This window comes from Haemaphysalis longicornis, unplaced genomic scaffold, assembly GCF_048455015.1.
Source record: "Haemaphysalis longicornis isolate Haplotype H1 unplaced genomic scaffold, Haemaphysalis longicornis Haplotype H1 scaffold_1, whole genome shotgun sequence".
Classification (NCBI taxonomy): Eukaryota; Metazoa; Arthropoda; class Arachnida; order Ixodida; family Ixodidae; genus Haemaphysalis; species Haemaphysalis longicornis.
The window spans coordinates 477,943,307-477,969,768 of record NW_027526203.1 but is presented as its reverse complement, the minus strand read 5'-3'; the positions used below and the strand labels follow the sequence as shown (position 1 = coordinate 477,969,768).

The following is a 26,462-nucleotide window of genomic DNA, read 5'->3' as shown; positions in this document are numbered from 1 at the left end:
TGTACGCCAACTCTCTCGTTTTGCCTCACGGCGCACACGTTTTCCAAACGCTTTGGCCCGTTTGAACAAGAGGAGGTTACCCGACGTGGGGTACCGGCGAAGGATACCCCACGCCTTGTTCTGGGCCTCTCGCGCCCGCCTACAGTCCTCATTCCACTATGGCCTCCTGTGGTTGCACGGGGCACCAGAGGCGTGGGGACTGGACTTTTCGGCGGCGTCGAGGATGTGCGCCGTGAGGAGTTGGGTAGCTTCTTCAACGTGTAGGTGTGTTATGGACATGTGTGGTGTAGTTTCGATGTCTCTGTAAATGTGTTCCAGTTAGCTCGTGCTTCATTGAACCTTTTATGGGAAGATGGACTGCTCGGGCCTGTACCTATATGCGTTAATGAAGTGGGGAAATGGTCACTACCATATGGGTCTGTGCCCACACCCCATTCAAGACATGGAAAGAGAATTGCAGAACCAATAGCCAAGTCAAGATGTGAGTATGTGTTGTGACCTGTGTTATGGTATGTAGGCTGTTTCTTGTTGAAAAGGCATGCTCCAGAGGATGTTAAAAACTTCTCTATCAGGCGACCTCGGGCATCCGTGCGAGAAGAGCCCCAAAGAGGGTTGTGAGCATTAAGGTCGCCTGTAAGGATGTGTGGTTTGGGCAGCTGGTCAACCAGCGCCTCGAAGTCAGAGCTCGTAAGTGCTACATCAGGAGGAATGTATATAGAGCATACCGTTATCAACCGATTAAATATTATTAAGCGTATTGCTACAGCCTCAAGGATAGTGTTCAGAGTGACAGGGTGGCACGCTAATGATTTCCGGACGATTATGGCCACACCGCCGAAGAGTGTGTGCAGCCATCCCTGTCTTTCCTGTATACCAGGTAACTATTCAAGAAATTTGTGTTTAGAATTCAAATGTGTTTCCTGAACACACATTACACTTGGCTGATTGCTATGCAGAATCTCATACACGTCGTCAAGATTATTCAGAAGGCCTCTGCAGTTCCATTGTGCTATGTTCTCTCTTCCCATTATGAAGTGTTCGGAGCTACTGGACTGTGTTGTTTATGTGTCGTCTTTCGGGGCTGTGACTCTCGTCTTTTTTGGCTTGTCGGGAGGCTTTGGCGTCGGGACGCGTTCCATGGGTGCACCGCAGACAAGAACGGACCGACGTCCATTTCATCCTCGGATAACCTCGGAGCGCCTGAGGGATCAGGCTCCTTGGACCGCGAACCCTTTGGGGCGCGCTTTTCCTTGCCCGCAACCACCGAAGGATTCAGGAACGCCTCGGATGGCGCAGGCGGTGCGGTGGGGGTGGGAGCTCCCGCTGGCTCCCCCAAGTCCATCTCCTCTGCGCCCTCGCTTGTGGCTTGGGACGCTGGAGTGGAAGTGGAGGATGCAGCATCGCTTCCACCAGACGTGGTCGCCCCCACAGCCGCTGCTGGCTCAGCGAGCGGTGCGGAGGCGGGTTGGGCTGCCTGAGGCAACCCAGGGGGGGGCGGGGGCGGGACCAAGTCCGACTCGCGGTACTGGGTCCCCGCAGAAACCAGACGCCGCTCCGCCCCCCGGCGAGCTGCGTCGGCGTACCTCCCCAGAGGGAAAGAGGCGAACCTCTTCCGCGCCTCTGGGAAAGTGATGTTTTCCGTTACCTTGATGTTGATTATCTTTTTTTCTCTCTGGAACATTTCACACGTGCGGGAGTACGCAGCATGAGGTCCATGACAGTTGCTGCACATTAATTGTTCAGCCTGGCAGTTATCTGTCTCATGATCTTGCGATGAACATTTCGCACACGTTGTTTTTCCACGACAGGAGTTGGTGCCATGCCCGAACCGTTGGCACTTGAAACAGCGCCGCGGGTTCGGGATGTACGGCCGGACAGAACAATGAATGAAACCTGCTTTGATGGATTCGGGGAGTGAGGAACGGTCAAATGTTAAGATTATATGCTTTGTCATGATTTGCTTATCATCTCGCCGCATGGTGATGCGCCTCACTGCCGTCACGCCCTCGCCTTTCAGACCTTCGAGCAGGTCTGCTTCTGTCTCATTTATCAGATCTGGCTCAGAGATCACACCCTGAGAGCTATTGAGGCTACGGTGGGGTGTGACTCTGATGTCCAGATCTGCCATGCGATTCTGGGTAAGGAGGCTTGTGGCTTGCTGGTGAGTGTTCACCTCGACCAGGACTTCGCCGGTTCTCAGTTTCTTGGCTTTGAAAGACTTGCCCAGGATGCCTTCAAGGAATTTGGTGATAAGGAACACTGACTGGGAGGAGATAGGATTAGACTTGTTAAGAGATTCAACAATCAAGAATCGCGGATAGTTATCTGGCTTTTGGTGTGCAAGTGTTGGCAAGGGTGGGAATGTAGCTTCGGTGCGGCCCCTTTTCGGGGGTCGATCACGTTTGGAGGGGGGTTTGGAAAATGCCATGTGATACATTGGAAAGCAGGGAGACTGGGGTACTTTCTTCTTTGACCTTACCCTGGTAGCCAAAGAGGTCCCGGAGCTCCCTGCCTGGTAAACAGACAGGGAGCCCATCCGCCGGAGCTTGACCTGGGCTCCGACGGCCACCGTTCGTGGTTTCTAACCCTCCACCTATAAACACATCGCCACGGTTGGATCCAGCTTATGTTTGGGGTCCGCGGTATCGCCAGTACCGTCACCAAGATTGCTCAAGGTGCCCCGTGCGGGGTACACAGGGGTCTTGGAGATCCTGTGAGCAGGTGGGAGTGTGTTACATGAGTGTGGCCCATCCGTAACCTAGCAAGGGCAACTTCAGTGTGTCTGTTGTGTGTGTCAGTGGTGTACGGTCCCAAGAGTGGCTTTATTATGTGTAGTTTGTTGTCTGTCTGTTGATTCCAGAGTGCTTGCCATGTTTCGCGAAGGTGTTGTCTGATGTGTGGCTTGAGGTCAGTGTAGGGTACTGTTGCTATGTCTGGTGTATTTGTATGTGCAGCAGCAGCGGCCATCTGATCCGCAGTATCATTTCCCACAATCCCAGAGTGGCCTGGAACCCAACACATGATCACCTCGAGATTTAATGAATACGCTGACATGATGGTTACACTACATTAAGAACATGGTTTTTAGAAGACTTGTTGGATGTTAATGCATGTACAACACTCGGTGAATCTGTGAAAATGATAGACTTGGGTATTTCATGTTGGACTATGTGATTTAAAACAAGCAAAAACTCCATGGGCTTCCGCCGTAAAAATGCTGGTTTTCGAGTTCAGGGTCTTAGAGACTCTAAAATCAGGTCCGTGCGCCGCAAACGACACAGTAAGGGCAGTTTTTGATGCGTCACTATAAAATTCTGCACATTGATGCTTATACTGCAGGGACAAGAATTGCTGCAAAATAGCAGCTTGTGGTACCCTGGTTTTATCAATTTTCTTGAAGGACAAGTCATAAGATACCGGTTGAAGCTGCCAGGGTGGTAAAACGACAATGAAAGAAGATGTGTAAATGTATAAAAAGGACATATTGAAATCTGAAGCTTCCTGCCTCACTCCAAGAGAGAACGGCAAAGGAACGGACAAACAGATTTACGAACAGTGGCGATGTGGATGTATCATTAAAAACAGGTTTAAAAGGATGGTTATTCAAAGATGAAATTTTAAAAGCGTAGAGAAAGTCCATGTACGTTCGTTGGTCCTCAAGGCACCACTTATTACATTCAACATATAGACTCTGGGCCGGGCTAGTGCGGAATGCACCCGACGCAAGGCGCAGGCCCAAGTGGAGTACTGGATCAAGTATCTTTAGTGTCGTTTCTGATGCCGACCCATACACCACACTGCCGTAGTCTAATCGAGACCCGACTAACGCGGAGAAGCAGTTCTTTGTCTGCACCATAGTATTGATGGGAGAGGACCTTGAGAATGTTTAGTGTTTTGAGGCATTTATGTTTAAGTGCTTTGATGCGTGGAATGAACGTGAGCTTTTCATTTCATCAAATATGACACCTAAAAACTTGTGCTCCCTTTTCATAGGAATAGGTGCCCGGTTAAGCGTAATCTCAGGGTTCGCGTTAACTCTTTCACTACGGCGCCATAGGCCATCGGACGCCGGTGTCCGATGATTTCAAACGTCCCGCGAAAGCTAAAAACGGCGCCTGGTGGACAACTAACGCCATCTGGCGTATTTATTGACAACTCATTTTTTGATTTTATTCTGTTTTGTTGATATTTCACGTGCAGAGACCGCACCAAGAGTGAAATTTGAACCCGCGGTAGTGGCGAGTTGTGTGAAAACGGCGTCCCGCTGTATTTATAAACAAAACAGGCTTCCTATCTGAGGACTGCGGCTTTACATTTATGTGTAGGGTCTGGACAACATACGGTAGGGATATTTTGCCAAATGTGCCGCGTCATATCGCGTTATTACCTTCATGATAGCCTGGCACTCGTGTCAGATTACCGCTTCAGAGCGATGTGCGACACTTCTCAAGAGCGCTGGATTTTTTTTCTAGTTTTTTACCACTAAGGTAAAAAGGATTTTGTGTCAGAACACAAAAAAGTGTGCTTGGATGCCTGACCGACTTGCACTTGAGTGGCTTCGAGGAGTGGCACAGCCGTCAGTTCCGCTAGTTTGACGGGCCCACAGAAATACAAAACTTGGCGTACAGCGTTGATATATATATTGAATCATAGCCAAGAAATGTAGGAACAATTTGTATATCTTAGAATCCTTAAAATAATTTTTAGGCTCATTACAATCGCCTATATACGTTGCGTGTATACTTTTTTGTGCATTTTTTTCTGATTATTTGACCAATAAACTGTAAGTAATTGTACCTTTGACAAAAATGCTGGTATGTGTTCGTAAGAGCAATCTATAAGCTACAATTGCATGCATAGCAATGCTAAATGCGTCCACTAGCTCAAGAGAAAAAAATAGTTTTGTGGAAGCACTCAAAATCGGCCGTTTTTCCGCCGTAACGAAAGAGTTAATCCCGCGCTTGCGGGAGAAACACAACACAAGCACTTTTGGCCGGATTTATTTTAAACCCGTTAAGGTCCGCCCAGCCAGCAAGTTTCTTAACACCGAGCTGTACTTGACGTTCGCATATTGACAGGTTACAGGATTTAAAAGATATTTGCACATCGTCTACATAGATGGAACAGGAAATGGTCGGCGGCAATGCCTTTCGGAGGGAGTTCATCTTAACTATAAAAAATGTGCAGCTTAGAACTCCACCTTGCGGCACACCATTTCCCTGCAAATATACACTGGAAAGTGCAGTGCCAACCCTCACTCGAAAGGTTCGTTCAGCAAAATAACTACAAAGAGTGTTCATCATGTTGCTGGAGACACCAAATGACTTAAAGGGGCACTGACACAAAATTTTGAAGGCGAGATAACTTCGGAGATAGATTGGTGGGAACACATATACATCATCTGCAAAATATCAGCGGCGAATACAGCCTAGAACATAATTAAAATCAATTTTAAAGTGTGCGAAACGCAACCGAGCAGCCAGCAGAGGACCGAGCAGCCAGCAGAGGACCACGCGCAATCGACATCCCGAGGATATTGTGTAAATAAACAACATCCAAACACGTCACGAGTTTGTGTTTGCCGCTTCCGCACTGCCAGCGTTTTTCGCCGGCTCGCCGCCCCAATCGGAGGGCCGGAGGGCGGAGCTTCTGCTCTCGAGAACGAACGACCCGATCGTTGGCGGCGGAGGCGCCGTGATTTCGTCAGCTCATCGGGCAGCTGGCTGCGACCAAAGTTCTACAGCGATTCCAGGCACTGTTTCTATTACTGTTTATTACCATTGGATGCGAAAACGCGCCGGAGGCACGAAAAGCCCACTGAGCTAGCCACACGGTCGCTGTGCAGGCGGCGGCCACGGCTGCGAAGTGGCCCAGGCCGGCGCAGGTAGCTCGAGTGATAGCTTGTTACCGCTGCACGAAATTGTCCTCAAGTCCCGACCATGGTGGCTTACATGAGAAAGGAGTTAATGATGCGATGGCGGGTTGCATTAAAAATTGTCATCTGCACCGCTTACGAGAGCGGCACTCGAATATCCGCCGCAGTGCTAAGCCGAACACATCTGTAGGCGGACCTGTAGGCAGACCGGCCGGCTGCTCCCGGCGCGCGTCTTCCCACCCACTGTCTAGAGCGTCGCGCGTCGTTCTTTAGCCACGGTATAGCATTTTGCACTCGCAGCGCCTGCGTCACGTCCACGGTTGCTTTTTAATGAAGCGGCTCACGAGATCAGTACGTGGGGGCATTCGCAGAAACTGCCGTCGATGCGGATTTGACAGTGCTACGACGGCTCTGCTCTGTGATATCCCTCCGACGGTCACATGGTCAGCTTTGTTTACACAAAATCCATCATTTCGTGGCACTCGCTGAAACCGAAACTGCGACTGGCCGCATTGAAAATGCCTCTAATTAAACAACCGACGCACGCTGAAGCAAATGAGGTTTCTACAGGTTATAAGTACGTCACTAGCTACCTATCGCAACAAAAAAAAACAAGATGCAAAATTTTTGCGTCAGTGCCCCTTTAAGGTCCCTGAGGATGCCGTAGCACCAGGCTGTATCATAAGCTTTTTCAATATCGAAAAATACAGTAAGGCAGAACTGGTTATGGACAAATGCATCTTTTATGTAGGATTCCAGTGCAACAAGTTGATCATTGGTAGATCACCCCACCCTGAAGCCTGCCTGGCAGCCCTCGAGAAGACCGTTGTACTCCAGAAAGTACACGAGCCTACGGTTTATCATCATCTCGAAGAGCTTACACAGGCAGCTTGTCAGGGCGATGGGACGATAAATTGCGGGAGAGGAAGGGTCCTTCCCCTCCTTCAGAAAGGCCACAACTATGGCCTCCTTCAAGACCTTGGAAGCTGCCCTGAAGGCCGTATTCTGTTGTAGAGGTGTAGGAGTGTCTCAAGAGTGTCTGCGTGTAGGTGTTGTACCATGGTGTATGTAATGCTGTCTGCCCCTGGAGCTGAAGGCTTACAAGTGGCAAGAGCAACCTTCAGCTCATGAAGTGTGAGAATTGAGTTGTAAGCTGAATTCGACTTGTTCTTGTCTCGTAAGGGCTTCTTTTCTGCAGATGTTTTGTGTTGCATAAAAGTGTTAGCGTAGTATGCTGAGCTGGACACGTGTTGGAAGTGTTGTGCGAGTGTGTTAGCCTGGTCTTCCAGTGTCCCCCTGTTGTACTAACCAGGGGCAGGCTGTGTGTCTGTTGCCCTTTTAGTTTTCGTATAGACGGTATTCGTTGAAAAGTTTAGCGGTCAATTTCTTTGCTTCGCAACACTGGAAACGGCCACAGACATGGCCGATGCGCCACGGATACGGCGCAGCCTGGGCCACTGCGGCCGCACGCCGAAGAAAAAAAAAAAAGACACCGGCGTGCGTCATCTGCTCCGTTCCAATCCGATTCTAAACTGTGGCGCCAACAGAGATGTTATTAATCGCACTCACAGTGAACTCGACGCAATACTTTGTGTTCGGCGAAGAGTTTGCAACGTGAAACACAGTCGTGTTTTCACAGTTGTGCTTAGCTGGACAAGTGCCGCCATCCCGCGGAGCCCGACGTAACGAGTGACGGCGCACCGTAACCTCCGCGATTTGCTGCCGGTGGCACGCCGCCGGCAGCAAATTGCGGAGGCCACGGGCGCACTCACACGGTTGCACAGAGGAGAAGAGGGGTGGATCTGCAGGCCGTGCGCACAACGTCGCCTAGCAACAGACGCTTGGCCACAGATATGGCGGCGCACACTTGGTTGCCTGCATGCATTCCACGCAATTGAATACCGAGGATACGTCCAGACTGTGTGTGTGTGTATGAATTGATGGAAGTGAGGAAGGTGCGCCAACTCTCCCTTTTCGCCTCACGGCGCACTCACCTCCCAAAAGCTTTGGCCCGTTTAAAAGAAATGAGATTATCTGATGCGGGGTACCGGCGAAGGATACTCCACACCTTGTTCTGGGCCTCTCGCGCACGCCTACAGTCCTCATTCCACCAGGGCCTCCCTTGGGTTGTGCGGAGCACCAGAGGCCTGGGGAATGGAATTTTCGGCGGCGGCGAGGGTGTGCGCCGTGAGGAGTTGGGTGGCTTCTTCAATGTGTAGGTGTGTTATGGATGTGTGGTGTAGTTCGGATGTTTCTGTAAATGTACTCCAGTTCGCTCTGGCTTCATTGAACCTGTTATGGGGGAGTGAACTGTTCGGGCCTTTACCTATGTATGTTAATATGGTTGGGAAGTGGTCACTACCATATGGGTTAGTGCCAACATCCCATTCAAGAGATGGAAAGAGTACTGCCGAGCCAATAGCCAAGTCGAGGTGTGAATAAGTGTTGCGTACTATATTATGGTATGTAGGCTTGTTTTTATTGAATAGGCATGCTCCCGAAGATGTTAGATATTTTTCGATAAGGCAACCTCGGGCATACGTGCGGGCAGAGCCCCAATGAGAGTTATGTGCGTTGAGGTCGCCTAAAAGAATGAAAGGTGCGGGTAGCTGATCTACAAGGCCCTCTAAATCCGAGCTCGAGAGCTGGAAATCAGGAGGGATGTAAACGGAGCATAGTGTTATTAGCCTATTGAAAATTATGGTACGAATGGCAACAGCCTCAAGGACGGTCTGTAACTGGATAGTGTGACACGCCAAGGACTTTCGGGCAATGATGGCCACACCCCCAGAAGATGTACCACCACCATCCCTGGCCTTCCTAAATACCAGGTAACTATTCAAAAAATTTGTATGTTTGGAATTTAAATGTGTTTCTTGTAGGCATAGGACACTTGGCTGATTGGAGTGCAGTATCTCGTACACCTCGTCAAGATTTTCAAGAAGGCCTCTACAGTTCTATTGTATTATGTTTTCTCTTCCCATTATTTAGTGTGAGAGCTACTGGAGTGTGTATGTTTATGTGTCGTCTTTCGGGGCTGTGACTCTTGGATTGAGCTTTTTGGGCCTTTCTGTAGGCTTGGACGTCGGAGCCCGCTCCTTGCGCTGCGTTGCAGGCAAGAACGGCACGACGTCCATGTCGTCGTCCGATGTCCTGGGAGTGCCCGTCGAGCTGGGCCCCCCTTCGGGGGCCCTTCGTTTGAGCCGCCACCGCCGCGGGTGTCGGGGGCACCAGAAGCGGCACGGGCGGTGTGGTGGCGGTGGGAGCCGATGCGGGGCCCCCCCTGTCCATCCCCTCGGCACCCTCCAACGCAATGGAGGACGGGGAAGCAGGGGCGGGAGCAGCATCGGTCCTAACAGAGATGGTTGGCACCACAACCGCTGCTGCCTCAGCAACCGGTGTGGTGCGGGGTTGGGCTGCATGAGTCAACCCAGGGGGGTGAGGGGGCGGGACCAAGTCCGACTCGCGGTACTGGGTCCCAGCCGAAACCAGACGCCACTCCACCCCCCGGCGAGCTGCGTCGGCGTACCTCCCCAGGGGGGAAGTTTCGCGCCTCTGGGAAGGTGATGTTCTCAGTGACCTTGATGTTGATAATCTTTTTCTCTGTTTGAAATTTTTCACATTTGCGGGAGTACGCTGCATGCGGCCCCCCACACTTCACACAAGTGAGGGTGTCGGATGAGCAGTTGTCGCTGGGGTGATCGTACGCCGCGCATTTTGCACAGGTCGTTCGGCCACGGCAAGAGTTTGTACCGTGCCCGAACCGCTGGCACTTGAAGCAGCGGCGCGGGTTCGGAATGTCAGGACGAATGGAGCATCGAATGAAGCTTGCATTTATATATTGTGGAAGTGTTTGGTGGGGATTATCTTGTCGTCCCTGCGCATCGTGATGCGCCGCACAGCTGTGACGCCCTCATCGTTTAAACCTTCGAAAAGGTCGGCATCTGTTTTCGTCAGGAGATCTGTCTCAGAAATCACACCCTGGGAGCTGTTTAGGCTCCTGCGGGGTGTGATGTGACCCTGATGTCCAGATCATGGATGCGGGTTTGTGCAAGAAGAGTGCGGGCTTATTGTTCGGCATTGAGTTCTACAAGGATTTCTCCGGTCCTGAGCTTCCTAGCTTGATATTTGCCACCTTTGGTGCTTTGCAGAAATTTAGAAATCAAGAATATGGACATGGAAGCGACAGGTCTTGCTGAGTCAGCTGACTCAATCACAAGAAAACGAGCAGTTATTCACGGTTTTTGACAAGACAGTTGTTGAAAGAGGTGGGAACGAAACTTCGGTGAGGCCCCTTGTCGGGGGCCGATGACGTTTGGGGGGGGGAGGGGGGTTTGGAAAATGCCATATGATACATTGGAAAGCAGGGAGACGGGGGGTACTTTCTTCGTCAGCCTTACCCTGATAGCTGAAGAGGTCCCAGAGCTCCTTGCCTGGTAGACAGACAGGGAGCCCATTTACCAGAGCTTGACCTGGGCTCCGACGGCCACCATTTGTGGTTTCTACCCTTTACCATACAACACATCGCCACGGCTGGATCCAGCTTATGTTAGGGGGCTCGGGGTCCGCGGTGTCGCCAACACCGTCACCAAGATTGCTCAAGGTGCCCCGTGCGGGGGGTACTGCGATGGTCACTGAAGCACTGCAGGGCGAAGCCTTTGTAGCATTCCCTACATCACAACGACACATTTGCAGCCTAATGTGACGCTTTCACCGGCTTTGGCGCAGTTTCCCGTAGTTTTTTTATTTTGTGCTTTATCGTTTATACACGCTGAGACTAGCGGCTTCCGAACAGCACCACCGAATGAAGTGCATATGAAGCACGATCGCAGGCTGCCGTGGTATCGACAACGAAATGCCGGCGAGATGAATCGCGAGCCTTAATTCATCGGCTTTATTTTGTGTGCTACTTGAGCACTGAACTGATCTTTCAGCACACTTTCCGCGGCCACTAAAGTAGGAATTTCGCAAGGTTTGTAAAAAAAATTCCCTTTGTTTTGTTGTATACTTCCTTACTTAAAACTGATCCAACGAGATCCTTTATTAAATTTTCTGTTCGCTCTGCCCATCGGCATTCGTCAATATGGCACCTGGGGTTCCCATCGAAGAACGCCGTCAGATTATTCGCTGAGGGCCTGCCGAATTTATTTGGTTCGAAGGAGCGGTTCTTCAACTACTGCAGCAACAATCAGCTTCTCCTCTCTTCTGTTTTAAACCTTGTCCTTCCGCTCCGCTGGCCATCTGCAAGCCGGCCTTTCTAATCCCTGTAGGCATCACTTGCTTGGCTAACAGCATCCCTCGACGTATTAGTAATCCCGCAACTTCCTCTTTGAGGAATGCCTTCTAAAAGTACCGCATAATCTTAGGGCGTTCTGTGATTGGAACCCGAGGTGCTATTTTGACAAATGGCGACGTGCAGAGCAAACAGGCAATAAATAGTACATCTTTGGATCATTTTTAAGTAAGAAACAAGACAGAAAAAAACAAAACTGAGATCATTTATTTTAATAAACTCGAAAATTGCCTATGTTGTCGGCAGCGGAAAGCGAGCTGAAAGACAAATTCAGTGGTCGAGTAGCATACAAAATACAGAAAATGAATAAAGGTTCGCTTTTCATCTCGCTGGTATTTAGTTGTCGATAGCACAGCACCCTGTGATTGTACCTCACAAGCTTTATTCGACGACGCCGTTCGTAAGCCGCTAGTCACAGCGTGTATGCACGATAAAGCACCAAACAAAAAATACCAAACAAAACATTCCCCCGTAAACATTTATCGGAACGCGAGAAGCACTTGCACCAAAGCCAGCGCGTGGCCCCAGTAGGCCGCAAGTGTTCCATCCGGACGTGAAAGGAATGCTAGAAAGGCGTCGCTCTGCGGTCGTTCAGTGACCATCTGAAGGAAGCCAGATCAGTGTGCCTGCGAGTCAAAAAGGACGCGCATGCGCGCCGGTCTTGACAACAGGCGTCAGGCCTCCAGAGTGTGCATCAGTGGCTTTTGCCACGCGCGCGCATGGTCCGGAATATTGAGTCCCCACCTGTACAAATCTACAAGTTGATGTACTAGTTTTTCAAACATGCCCCAGTTTCCACCAGCCAAATGACTGCCACAATGCTCCACAAGGTGGTTTATGCATGGCGCCAGTCCGCTGTTTATCGTAAAACTCCCTTTTGCATGGCTGTAAACAATTTCTGCCTCGCTGGGTGAACTACGGAATGGAACACGCCCCTGTGGTCACTGTGCTCATGGGCATCCTAGATTTGCTGGTTTCTGGCTTGCAGCGGAAAGGCCATCTTTCATTCCCCGTGCAATGCGCCAAGGGTCAAGCGTGTGCTGGTTGCTTTGGCATGAGTGACACTTTACTGTTTTTGAACATTAACAGAAGGCTCGTTAATGTTGGTCCTTGCTATATACCACTACGGACGTGTAGCAACTTTCTCGTTAGCTAGACAGATGCAGGTTGTTTTGGAGATTTCTCACCATGCCAGACCTTTTCGTCATTCTATTCTTTAGTTGTTCTTTTGTTTTTTGTTTTTTTCCGGCTAAAAATCGGGGCTGGTGCGTATTAAAGCCCTGAACAAAAGGCAACAACCAATAAAGGCTAGTGAGAGAATGATGCAGGAAATAAGAAAGCAACCCCTAGCACCGAACTGCACATATTCAACTTGTCCGCAGCAACTGAGAAAATGTCCTGTCATCAAGCACGAATGGAGCTGTATGGGCACTGCGATGTCATGGTGCGGCAATGCATTTTTGCAATCGCCTGGGTGCCAAGCACGAATGGAGCTGTATGGGCACTGCGATGTCATGGCGCGGCGATGCATTTTTGCAATCGCCTGGGTGCCCCGCATTCTTTTTGTGCAGGGTGTACACCCTACCAAATTTTCAACATCGCAGGAGCGACGACCGATCAGCCTGTCAGCGCCTCATCACGGTGTCCAGTAGCGAAATAGGCAAGAGTACGAGCATAGAACTACCTGCTGTATGAGTGATGCCTGCTACGCTGCTCTCCTAAGAGCAACACACCCCCTGCTTTTCTTACCAGTGAAAGCCGTTTGCTAGCTGCCAAAAGAAGCTAAGCAGTGTAAATGTTCCTGATAGAACTGCTGGGCAAGTGATATGAAATATCAAACATCCTTTGGAGGTGCGCATGTGCTACATACAAATAACCCCGGTTTCTCGTAAAAATAATGCAAACGCAATCGCAGCGGGTATATCGCTCTCGAGGAAACAACGTAGCAGACTATGCTCACACATGATAGGGCTTTATGCGCGTGCGCGTACTCTCGCCTACATCGCCGCTGGACAGCGTGACAAGGGGCTCGAACGCCAATCGGTCGTGGCTACCGTGAGATTGTTAAAAATTAGGGAGGGTGTACAAGGCGGTGTTCACTAATCCCAGGCACAGAGCCAAATGGTGGCTTCCCCACGAGCCCCACAAACAACCAGAGTACGCACCTGACGCCACAGTACGCTCACTCCAAAAACGTGCGCCTATCACAGCCTGCCCTTAGACGGCGTCAACGCACGGAGCAAAGGTGCCGAACGCAATGGGCTCACGCCAGGGGAGCGCTTCTTCACCGGCCAGAAATGAGAGGCGCTCCCCTGCTGGCCGGGCAAGGCAGCGGCTCACCTTGGGCGAGTACTGGCCATTCTCCTCGGCGATCACGGGGTTGCTAGCACCTTGGTTATTGCTCCCGAAGCAGCAGAGCAGCGTGTTGAGGAAGCCGCGCTGCCGGGGCTTCTTGCTGCTGGCGGGCACTGCGGCGTGGCAGGAAGAGGAGGCTGTAGCGGCCGCGCCGCGCGGGGCCCCGCACTCACCGCTCTTGCGGGGCGGCGGGCCCCTGCTCCCGGGGTAGCCGCTGCCCGTCGACGGGGTGGGCGCCCCGCCCCCCTTGCCGCCTTTGCTGGGCCGCGCCGTGCCGCTCAGCGCCGACCCTCCATTACGTGGACAGCCCCAGGGCTCGGCCGGCGTGTTCCACCCTGGGGCCGACGACAGCGCGCCACCTCTCGCGGGCACGCGCCGCCCCCCTCCCCTCCGGCGACCCGGACACCTAACCCTAAAGCGCCCTGCGCGCACCTGCTCCGCCGCCGCCGCCGATGCAGGCACGCGGCTCGCGCCACGCAGGCCTCGCTGGCAGCCGGCGCAAGGGCCGCCACGGTGCCGTGCTCCTCGGGGCCGCCGCCGCCAATGTGCCACCAGCGACACTACCTCCCCCTTTACAAGCCCGCCATGGCGCCATATTGCCAAGCACCTACCTCTATCTGGAGGAAAATTTGTTAGTTGTTCCTCTTCTCTGTTAACTTGAGTAATTATGGACGTACTGTCCATGGATCCCAAATTTACTCCTAGGCGACTGCAGGTACCTTGCAACAGCACAAAACGAATAAACTTTGCAATAAATTAAAAAGTTTCAGGATCTCTCGCGGCTTCCTTCGGAGTCCATGTTAAAAAATACTAGGCCTGGTCGCCTGGCCTGGTGAAGAGGACTACGAAAATATTACTGCGCATGCCCAGACCCTGCCATGGTTCTTACCAGTTTATTTAAAGACGCAGCGCAATTTTGAGTGCATCTTATCAGAGGCCTTTTTTTTTTTACTTGGAGTAATAAATATGGCGCTATTGTGAAAATTTTGTGAAGCTGTTTAAGTCAATCCATCGCCTCCTATATTTTTTCAATGCCAAACGCATCAGCCCCGAGCGGCCAACGAAGCCCTTTCCTTCTATTCCGCCCATTCTCCCCCCCTAGCCTTCTCAGTGCAGCGCCTTCTCTATGCCTTCTTTCTGTGGCTGGCAAAAGAACCGGAAATACACTGGCTGGCGCCCACGCTGGCGCCGTCGGCGCTTGTGCAGGGCCCCGCCGCTAAGCGCCGCCACTTAAAGAGGGTGACGCATTCGGCGCGTCGTTCAAACGCGCTTGTCTGCAGTGAGCCCACGCTTGCCGCTTTGGCGACACAGCGAGTTTCAAAAGTTGTTAATGCGAAAACAAAGTACAGATCACTCCAAAGGCGTGTACTGGGAGTAACCAACCACAATATATGTTTATTTCCCAGCTAACTGAAGTTGACAATAGAAAATGTGCAGAAACAGATACAGCAAAACACGCACATGGTTTGGGAAAAACAAAAGAGAAAAATATTTTCCTGCTCTCTTCAGCACGCTGACTTCTAAGTTCGAGGTACTTGAGGATATTCGTTGCTAGGTACATGCATACTGTCTTTCGGTGATTCCTCACAGTTTGAGGTATTTTCTTGACGATTTTTTTTTTTTTTTTTTTTTTTGTGATGAACTGAAAAGCATCATCTGACACTGAACGCATAGTTCGATCGTGAGGAGAGCTCAAAAAACGCACCGTGACATGAGTCGGTGCGCCTCACTGTTTCGCGTGCACTTGAGTAGCTTGGAGCTACGAAGACGACCACCTGCAGCGCGCTAAGGGGTCGGGCGCGAATAGCAGCTGCCCGGTACTGTTTGCGGGTGAATGTGAACAGGGGTTGGTTCGTTCCAGGCTTTGTTGAAATGGGCTCACAACTTTTCGCAATTCATCCGCACGAGCTCCTGGCAACGTAACCGCCGAAATAACTTTTGCTGATAGCTGCACTGAAGGCAGCTGAGACGGCAAAACATCAGCGTTGAGCCTTTGAAGATTGTCCAGAATGAAAGTTGAGAGTTTGGCTGAGAAGTTGGTGGTGGCGGCACGCGGACTCAGAAGGCGGCAACTGAAACATCACTGCAGCTGAATTCTTGGGCACGAGCGACGTTTGAAAGGGCATTCGATGCTGCGATTCCAGTTTTGAGCATTTTCTGAAATCCCGAGAGTGCAGAACGAACATACAAAACGTCGTTGGAGCCAGCAGACATACAGCATTCCGAAAAGAGACTCGATCACTGTTAATTTGCGAGTCAGCACGAACAGGAAGTCCTCGGTTTTCAGGAGGTCCCTTACGCAGGAAACACTAGAGTAAGCCTCTTATGTATCCTTCGTGCGGAACTCGCTTGGATCCCCACACCTTATTTTGATATATCTTCCAGGTACATAGGCATGGTAGCCTCCAGCCACTCAAGAGCTGTCATCGTCAGCATCGTCGTAATGTAATGCCGAACATCTGGGAGCTTTTGGCGCAGACGCTGGGTTGTAATGCTCGTGTCCAAAAGTTCCTCGTGAATGTGATAGCGTAACCTTCAGTTGCCAACGACGTGCTGCATATGTGTGTGCGGCTTGTACTCTTAAAGGGACACTGAAGTGAATTTGTCAAGCTCCCGTTTTTGCTTGCACTGTGTAGACTGGCTCAAATTAGCACACTTTTCATCGTTTTTACGATTGACAAATCGGTAATTATTTTACAAAGCGCGAAAGAAGAAAAACTACCATGCGCGGTTTGCGGCGGCCGCACCAACTAAAGCTGTGACGTTAGGAGGAGCGGGCACCGTGATTGGACGATGCCCAAGGTGAGCAACCAAACAAGTTTCGGTTTCGATTTCGGTTCTGTAAAACACAACCGGTGGCGTTGTTGGATGGGCATTCTCAATGACTCAGTAATCATCGTACCGCGCTTCTGCCATGTTGTCAGCTGTAAAAATGCATAAAGATAAGCCTCCTAGGACGGCTTGGAATCGTAGCATTCACTAGCCGAAACCTACGCAGTGCATGAACGCCCTCCGCGTACCCGTAGACGCCCAAATGTCATGCACTTTTCCCCCATAATTGGAGCTTGCCTCCCTCATGCCTGTATCGTAAAAAGCGTGTTCGCACCAGGCCAAGGGTCTGTTCATTCTGGCCTGTGCCCACTGCCTGCAAGCAGTCGGTGCTTATGGCAACAGCACGCCAACGAGAACTCGCTAGCGCGCCATGCATGTGCCAGCCTGCGCGCGTTTTGTGAACTAGTTCGTGTAGCCATGAACGTTGCGGCCCAAAAAAAGGTGAACTCAATATAGAAAACATCGGCGGAAAACAAAAAAGTTAACTTACAAAAAAAAAAAAAAAAAGCATGTACCCGCGGGGATTCGAACTCGTGACTTGCAAAACATTTGCGGTGACAAACCCAGCACCCCAGACTACTCAGCCACGGAGGGGGACGCGAAGGCGTTGCTAATATAGGGTATATATTGTACAACCGGTTTACACTTATTTAGTTTTGGCATTTCAAGCAGCTTAGGTGACTATTTGTTGTACTGCGATCGTGCAGTAAGCGTCGCCCGAGTTTCCACAGTAGCTCACGTCTAGCAATTGCATTTCGTAGACGGAAAAGCGTTCGCAGATGCGTAGTCGTGCTCAACGTTGTCGTGCTGCTGACCGCTGTGGTTGTTCGCCCAGCGCAAAAAAAGTGCTTCCCGCACCCTAGTTTTACGCTGTACGGGAAAAATATCAGTTGATTTTATTTCCTTAGTACCTATATTGACTTCGCTGACTCTTCTCCCGCCTTCAAGAGGCCTTATATTTTCCTACTGGCGTACCAGTCAGCGAAGCGTCGCATGTGCGCTTGTGCAGCACTTGTGTGAAGCAAACTTGACTTGGAGCTAGATACAGTGTACAAACAAACCAAGTAAAGAAAGGCACATTCTTCCATTCACAAACGTGTCCTGGCTTCGTTTCAACTAAGCAAACGAATTGCGACCACGCAATTTTTTTTTAACCTCCTTGATTGCGACGACCCGCCGGCTGCCGGCGGACGAAACGCTGGGCCGACTGACTCTGTCGGCCGGGGAGCCGTGCAGTAGCGCAGCCAATTGCCAGCTCATCCCCTCCTGACGTCACACGAAAACGCCACAGAAAATGGGCGAGCGTAAAGAGAGGAGGACAGCATTTTCGAATTAGTTTTTCTACTAAATAAAATCGCGTAAACGCGCCTAGAGTGGTCGAAACATGGCCTGGGGACTCCGGACTACAATTTGCGCTAGTAATCCCGCAATGTTTACATATCACTTCAGTGTACCTTTAATTGTGTTCCAACGCAGCGGTCACCGCCGGAGACAGAACTTAATTTGGATGGCCCTTGCGACGTTCATCGGTCCGTATGTTCCGTGTTGCACGTGGTTACCATGTTGACCGGGACCCGTCTCGGCACTTGCGCATTCGTCGCGGTACGGGGAATTACAGTGGAATCTACGATTCGGCATAATACGTTTTTCGGCTTGATACCTTTTTTTTTCTTTTTATTCCCGGCCAATGTCCATTTTAAATAATGCATCTTTGTGCGTTTAATACGATTCGATTTTTTCCAAAAATTGGATAATACGATCGCGAAAGTGGATCTTGACCCACATTTCTAGAACTCTTACCTTTACTCTTCGCTATACTAGCTCAAACCGCTTTCCAGAAAGGCAAGATCTGTACTTTGCGGAGCCGCTGGGGCCGCGGCAGTGCCGGTTTTGCGGCGTAAACATTGCTGCATTTGCCTGGCTGCTCGTCCAATGATGATGATACGTCAGACGATACACTGCGCCATCTTGCGAAACGTATCATAATCGCACCGGAAGACATCTGCTCACATGCTTCAAGGAAATTAGAGCGCCAGGAGTCAACGTCGAAGCGTTAGTTCTACGCGAAAAAGTTGACATATCCGCGCTCTTCTTGCACACTGAAGACTTCCAAGCGTCCGCGGCGGCTGGATTCACCGATTTAAAGGGACAGACAACCGATTTTTGTCGAATATATGTTCTCTAGCTCATATGAAAGCCAGCGTTTTATATAATGGAATAACCACAAGCAATTTATCAACAAAGTGGCGGAAATAATTTCAATTTGACCAGATTTTTCAGGGGAAATCCCCAAGGTGGAGTAAGTTTCTGCGAAGGAAAGTTTGACATCCACCTGAATGCAGCCATACGGCTAGAAAGGAAAGCTATAGGCACCCTGCAATGCGGTTTGAGGAGCAGGTGGCGCCTTCTGGCGGCTGAATTTACAAGCTTGAAGGCGTTCGCTCGCGCATGCCCGCGTTCGCTGCTGCTGCGTGAGCGTGGGCTATTTGGGAATTTGCTCCGGGTTTTTTTATTTCGCGGTGAAGTTTCTGCAGCTGACGGTTCGATGGCGTCATCGCAATCATGCTGCGACCCCACAGTAGCAAAGAAAAAATCTGGGTTCAGATATTGTTGCCTCAAATGCCACGAGGGCACGCCAGGCCCGTAGCTTTTTACAGCTTCCCGTCGCAGCCGTGGGAGAAAAGGTGAAGACAAGTGGATTGTCGCCGTACGGCGACTAAAGTAAGTGAACTCTGTTAGTTCGGGAAATCGCGGCACGTTACGAAAGCCACTAAGGAAGCGTCAGTCTGCATTTAGTACAAGGCGGTCGCCTCGACGTCGTAGCTTACCGTTTGTTTAACGTCTGGTGGTTTGTAGTTTAATACCTTCTAATCTAATTGACAAATGTCATACTTTACCATTCTTTTCGACTCCGTGTGCTTGTACTTGTGGCTTGTATATGTATTCGAGAACAATGACCCAACCACTCGTGACGTGCTTAGCAAATGTGCGTGTTCGTCGGGAGCCATCTTCTGTTTCTGCATTGTGCACGGTTGGCGTCTGCAGTCGAGATATATGGACAGGGCCCGGCGCTGTCGCTCGCGTTTCCTATTCGTGGACAACTTCGCTGTTCATTCATGCTGATTGAAAGTAATTGCAATATTAGTGAATAGTGCGTGGTACATTATAAAAGATGACGAAAACAACGTTCAAACAAAGAAGAAAAATGTATATGCGCAGTGTGTTTTGTTTTTAGCCACATTTATTGGATGACACAGCTTGATATTACTGCACTTTGACGCCATTCCTCATTCTTTGTTTCAGTCTGCAGGATTCGTCAACCTGGCAGCCCAGTCGGACCTGCCCTTCAGGGGAGGAATTAACCGACCATATCGGCGGGTGAGGAGGAGCGCTAGGCGGATGTGACGTCACGTTTGTTTCCAGCGCTCCCGCGCGGTATGTTTACATTTTTCCGAGTGCTGCCTACACGGCGTGCGCGCCGTAGAGATTCAAGTAGCCGCGTTGGACTTTTGCTGTCAACGCGAGTGTGGATGGTTGTCGCCCTGTCAATCGTCGTTCAACAGCTCCAGCGTCTTCTGGCTCTACGGCTGTGCAATCAGCCGTGGGCGTTCAACTGTCCACCATCGGCCGACTCAGGTGAGCGCTCCTTTTTGGCGGGTTTGCAATCAGTTCGCATATCTCCTACTGAAAAGCTCAATTGCTTTCTGCTCGCTGCAGTTATATTAGCGACGTTTACGAAATTCTTAACGGCGCGTTCTCACCGTCTTGCGTCATTGTCACTGTTTATGCTGCTCTGTTCGCCTCTGTCGGCGATCGCGAGCTGTTGACGGTTTGTTGCACGGCGCAGAAACTCGCTCGCATGCAAACCCGTCTCGCCCATGGCGTTTCTTTGTCTCTTCTTCAATGTGGCGTCATTAAAATCACTTGTTAGCCTCGAGGCTTTTTCTAGACAACGTGCCTTGTGCTAACCGTGTTGTAACGAAAATGAACTTGCAGTACGATCTATTGGTGAAGTTAGGAGCGTGACAGGACGCTGTTGGGAAGGTTTTCGTGTGTGCGTGTGGTTCGTGAGGGCGTTGTAACACGCTGCTTTAGCCTGTTGCACTCGTTACTGCATCCAGCACTTTTGCTTGCCAGGAGTGCCTGCCAGGGATGCTGACTTCGTTATGTGTTTTCATCTTTAATAGTGAGGCCAGTCGGCGTTCAATAACCAATGGAAATTCAGCGGGAACGACCCGGATAACGCAGGGCGGGCAAGAGCACTGCTTGTGTGGTCTTCTCTGTCGTTTGACCTTTTTTTACTCATCCTAGACTGTTTATTTACTGCTGCCTGAACGGTGTTTCATTCCTCATGTTCCATTTCTTTCTCTTGCAGCATCTCTTGACTGCAGTCACGGTACCCCTAGCCTGCCTGCAGCACTCATCCTGCCATTCCAGTGGGAACTGTTCGCAGGCCACTTGTCACAACCTAACGGGTTCCCGCACTTGCATGGCTTGTAATTGATGGTATACTTTAGATCCACCATTGCGTTCTCACTCTGCGTACATTTCAAGTGAGGGTTTACAGTAACACGGTAGTTGATAGCCATGAAGACAGCAGCGTGTGTACTGGAAATCAAACTCAGTTATTTAGGCCAATGTCAATACCACCCTGGTCTACGTATCCATTCCAGCCTGACATTTTCAAGCACAAGTTTTTCAGTAAGTAGTGAAACAATGAAGAGGTAGGGATAGCTTATGCACTGCTTATTTACTACCTTTATTTTTTTACTGTTGAAAATGTATGGACGATGCTATATGTACCACCTAGTGAAGTCCCACCAGAAATTGTTATATGCACTATCGATATCGCGCAATCTATGAGGCAGGCTGGCGTGACCTTCGTGCAAACGGCATCGTACGTGGTTTCCGTCACGACAAAGTTTGCACTGTAGTCTTGGATGTGTAATAGGTTATGGCTGACCACAGGGCTGTTTACGGCGCCTTTCACATTCCAGTGGAGGCAGGCACAGAAATTACGTGGTCGGCCAGGACACAATACATGGTGTTGGTCAACACCGTAGATTTACCGTGCCTTGGCTGCCCACGTCATTTTTTTTTTACTTTTGAGTTTTGTATAAGCAAGTATGTATCTAGTGCCCCTATGCTGTCTATCCTTGGGTTTTGTAAACCCTCTAAATAATATCACACGGTAGCTTTATTCATCTTCATGAGATTTCTGAGGTGCCAGATTGCTCAGATCTCTCATGGTCTCCTGTGGCTGCAGGGATGTACAATGTCTGGGGTTCGATTCCTGGCTGCCGAGGCTGCATTGAATTTACAAAGCCAAAAAAATTACCTTTTGTACGCGATGTCTTGGTTTACGCTGAAGATCCTCGAGTGAGAGGTCTACTACGCTGCCCTGTGCCTCATAGTGCGAAGTGCCTTCAGTTTTACTCGATTATGCAGCAGTCAATTAATGCCTGCTCATGCAAACTCTTGAGTACAAACGGGAGAAGGTGCGCCTACCTTGCCTTGAGCTGCTAGACCAAGTTGGCTTTTTTACACGACGTCTAAGCTGTGCGAGAAAGCCATACAAGGCTAAGAATGTTGTAAAATACGCCTTTTATGTGAAGCAGCTCATCCATAGCATTTTAAAAAAAAGCTTAAAGGAACCATGGAGACAAAACACAAGTTTGTGTTATTCGAAAGATTTCGTGTTTATAGGGCCCCCAGCGCTTGTCCGCATGCAAACGGTGCTTTATTCACTGAGAAATTAGTTAATGCAAGTTAAAATTTTGATTTCCCCACTAAATGCGTTTTCGTGGTCTGCAATGACATCACAGGGCCTTGTTTACCGTTAGTGAACCTAGATGACACCACCACACCACGGCAAGCCATTTTCTGCCCTTGGTTTGTTTGTGAACGTATTTGTACCTGGCTTGTTTTGTTCATGGAGACAATCGTTTCGTGAAACATGGTGCTCCCTCTACAAATACGGTCATGCAAGACATCATCACTTGCGTCAATCGGCCAATGTCATCTGAAACAACCCCAAAGCCCCGCAGTCCTGTGCAGCTAGACCAAGCATAGTGCAACAGCAGTACGCATCGGTACTTCTATGTTTACGTGTGCTTTCGTAATCTCCAGTGTTTGTCCCACCATTCTTAGTGCTTTAAAAAGAATGTGCCCTCAATTTAAGCGCAAATAGCTCGTTCTGCAAGCTTATAAGCTCTGCCTAATTTGCCTTTGCCGCTCTCCGCCAATCGCAGGGCTGTCTGGTATGACTTCATAGGTTCTGTTGCGAAAAATGAGCTAGTGGGTCACATGGCCATTCCCTTTTTTCCTAATTATGTAGCTTATTTGAGCAAAGTTTACGGTAAAAGTGGTGTCAGTATGATTTTAACGAGATAATCTTTTGAATGAACCAAACTTGTGTTTTCTCTTCATGGCTCCTTTAAGGCACATTATTTTGCAATGCGATCATTAAACGTTTTACACCCTCCTACCACCCTGCTTTTATTGTTAATAAACGCGCTTTGTATTTTAGACACAGGAAAATGAAGCAGGAAGACTTATAGATATTTTTTTCAGCTGCACAGTGTCCCAGGCTATGCACCTGATGTAATGCTGTTTCTTCATCACGGTTTGCATTGTGCTTTGAAACAGTTTGTTACCAAGATCCAAAGACTCAGTTGGAGATTTCATGTCATGAATGATACAAAAAGATCATCTGTGGAAGCAATGCCCATCTTATTCTTGTCATTTTGTAGTTTATGAGAGCTGCTGCATCCAAGCATTGTATGGTATATTTATGAACTAGAAAATACATGGAAAAGGCAGTCTCTAAGCTGGAGGAAAACTGTCGAGTAGCATCTGCATTTAGTTTAAATAGTGGCGTGTTGCCCAACTGCTGGGCAACCGCTACTAATTTTATGCCATGTGAACTCTTAGGCGGTTACATGTTGATAAAAAAATTACGTGCTATCTTCAGTCATTCACTGCAACTCGTTTGTGCTCATGGGGAGCATTCGGAGTGTGACGCTTAGCATGACAAAAATCAGAACACGCCTAATCAGTTGGACTCAAGCTATACCTGATCATGATGCGTCTACTTCTGAATGCTTAAATACCTGGTCATATATGAAAAACGGCCAACTTAACAAGCTGAAGGAAAAGAAGCAGCCCCACCCCTTCACCGTAAAATAAAAAGAATGTTTGCTGGTAATTAAAAATAGGTCTGCATCCAAAAGGTCCAAGGGAGGCTGTTGTTTCTTACGCATTCAAGAATACATCAATACTGTTATTGTTTTACAATATAAAGTGAATTTTTTTTACACTACTTCCTCGGCTTCAGTTGGTGTTGTCCTTTCTGGGTGACCTATGAGACCAAAGGTACAATGTAATTAACAGCACGGCAATACTGGTTGTAAACGTGATACAGAAAGAGCACAAAAATATCCATGGCAAAACTCAGGACTTCTGTTGTGTTGTTTTTAATTATAATTATTAGTTAATTTTGTTTCGTCCTATGGCACGATTCAATTCTCGAAACCAGCTTTCCTGCGAAACTTATTGAGCACATTTTTCATACCAGGCAATATTATGTGCAATGGCTTGCACAACACTTTCTGCCTGAATATAAATGTGGCCAAAAAATGTCTTTGTTATTTTGAAGCAGGCAGTTTTCATTGCCAGTCAGACAAAATGGGGCCAGATGCCATCTGCGCAGAACAGCATGTGACCGCACCATGGGAAGTGTTGTCTAGTTTTTTGCAAATCACTTGTTAGCCCTACGGGAACCACAGCACGTCTAGTGACCGCCATAATCTTTTTCTCAGCCATATAAATTGACGTGAACCTTTCTCGTCCTTATTTAAAACAGATTTCCTTTTTTATTGTTTGAACCCTTTTTACAGTAAGCGCTATTTTTTTTTTTGTAGAGAAAAGGAACTGCCACCTAAAGAAAACCACCTCTGTTTCGAAAATGATATGCTCAAGATTAGTATCATACTACACAATGAGAACATATAAATGTTAAAATGTAAAAAATTAGCCATATACACAAATAACTTATGAAGTGTGCCTCTGGGCAAATTGGTTTTCAATACATAAACAAAGGAGTGCTTCAAAAAGAAAGAATGGTCTGTTTCACCACAACCTAAAATGATGTTTTGGCTCTGAGGAAGATTAAGTACACTATTTATATGGTACTAGGAAATGTCTAAGCAACATTCCTGACTCGCCCAGTCTTTCTCCGAGCATTACTGACAGTTTCTCTCTTGTTGATCGAAGGAAGTAGTGAAATGCACTGAAAGCATCAAATCTGCATTCACACCGTTCAGTTGCATGGTCTCCACACGACGTACAGACATGCTCGCACGTCAGCTCAGAGTTGTGTATCGAGAAAGTCTGGGCGAGCTAGAGAAGCTGTTGAGGAAATATAAGCTTGCCAGTCGACACAGGTGTTGTACTTAAACATCAGTAAAGCAAGCATTATGGGCCAAACCAACGATGCCAGAAATAGCTACCTACATATTGGGCAAGTGTTCGAACCACTGTGGTGGGTTGACGCCGCGATCATAAAGTTGCCCCGCCAGCTTGACAGCCCTGACGCGAATTTTGTGTGTCAGTCCAGCCCACAATTGAAGACTTCCACGTTATTATTGTGATTTGTGGCAGCCAGATTGGTGGGATCAGCCCATGGATGATCAGTCAGAAGCAGTGACAAGCAGCCATGTTGACCCTCCGAATGCTTGAAAGTACGTGAACACATATAAAAAAGTGTTTCTGACTGCACCTAGATAATGCTATATTGGTGTTGGGTATAGCAAAATCTGGTGGGACTGTGGGACTTCACTACGTCGTACATATAGCATCGTCCAAAATTTATAATAGGTTACATCAATACTTTTTCACACTTATAGGTTTTGATCATGGAGTATCCACAAGCTCGAATCCACACATTGAAAACTGGGAACTTTTTACTGCAAAGCAGTATATGTCTAACCCCCCCAGTTTTCATTCCGGTGTCATCGATTTACTCGGCGCTGCTCCGGGGTTCCTCACCACCGCTCACCCCTCTTTCACAACTATTTTCCCCCTCGCCTCTGCCGATGCCCCTTTGGCAAGTTACACAGTCGGCAGCTAACAGCGGTAGTGCGGTTATCAGATGATTGCGAAAAATAAACAGAAGCAGGGACTGGCGTAAAAATGCACTCATGATTACTACACTCCCCAATATGAAATATGTGCGCAGCACGAGCTGCAGTCTTTTCGGTCATGGCGCATTTCTGCTGAGTCTCAGGAAGTGTTCGCGTTATCAGTGAACATACGGCGGCGTGGGTTACTCTGCTGCTACCTCGTAGTGCGCCGCCGCCGCCGGCCAGCATGTTGCAAATCATTTTCAAACCTCCCGCGCAATAGTCACATGGTTCGGATTAGCCCCGCACGATTGAGCAGCGAGCATGTTGCTGCATAACCACCCGCGCAAATGTCACATGGTTTGGATTAGCGGAGAATGGAACAGCGTCTGGGGAAAGTGTCAGGGGGAGGGAAAGGCAGTGAAAGAGGTGATGCCATAGCCGCACGTGTCGTACTCCCCTTCAGCCTTCGCCAGACACTCCTCTCCGTTTTCTTCCTTTCGTCCCTGCTGTGTTCGCTCACTCGGATACGTGGACAAAAACAGACGCCACTCTCGCGAAGCCCAGGTAGCGGTTACCAAAGGGCAGCCCCCTAAAACGACCGAAACTCACCGTCACTGTTGACGCTCAAATTCACTTCGCCAAATAGCTGCGAATCCCTGCCGGTAGAAGAGAAACTTCCCCAGTGGGAATGCCGGCTTGAGCCCATATTTCTTTTTGAGCTTGGAAGGCCTTCCGAGCGACATTTTCGCCGGTGTCTTTCACGCCTAAGTATGCGCCATCATCGGTGGCCGGTTTATGCGTGCACAGTTTGCGGGTAAAAAAGGGGGGTGTGCACGCACAGCTAGGCTTCTTGCCGCTGCTACTGAAATGCCAGTGGCGCTGGTGCGAGATTTAGATGTCAAAATTACATGGCTCAATGCAGTTAGTTGGCTGTCCTCCTTAATCAAGCGGTTTGGGTGGGGGTTGATGTGTTACACATACA

General features: G+C 49.2%; 1 protein-coding gene across 8 annotated transcripts in view; it reads right to left on the bottom strand.

Annotated features, from left to right (window-relative positions):
• The window catches only part of LOC144156304 (carboxy-terminal domain RNA polymerase II polypeptide A small phosphatase 1-like), a 102,282-nt gene extending 87,694 nt beyond the window's left edge, over positions 1-14,588 (bottom strand). For 2 of the 8 annotated variants that reach the window (XM_077688274.1, XM_077688275.1), the window contains exons 1-2: positions 14,135-14,585; positions 13,509-13,636 (exon numbers count right to left, since the gene is read on the bottom strand). In XM_077688274.1, the coding sequence (XP_077544400.1) occupies positions 13,509-13,636; positions 14,135-14,207 (201 nt within the window). In that variant the 5' untranslated portion in view covers positions 14,208-14,585. Of the gene's footprint in view, positions 1-13,508; positions 13,637-14,134 lie in introns of all 8 variants that reach the window. The other 6 variants (XM_077688276.1, XM_077688278.1, XM_077688277.1 and 3 more) reach the window with 6 other exon arrangements.
• Positions 14,589-26,462: the final 11,874 nt, after the last annotated feature.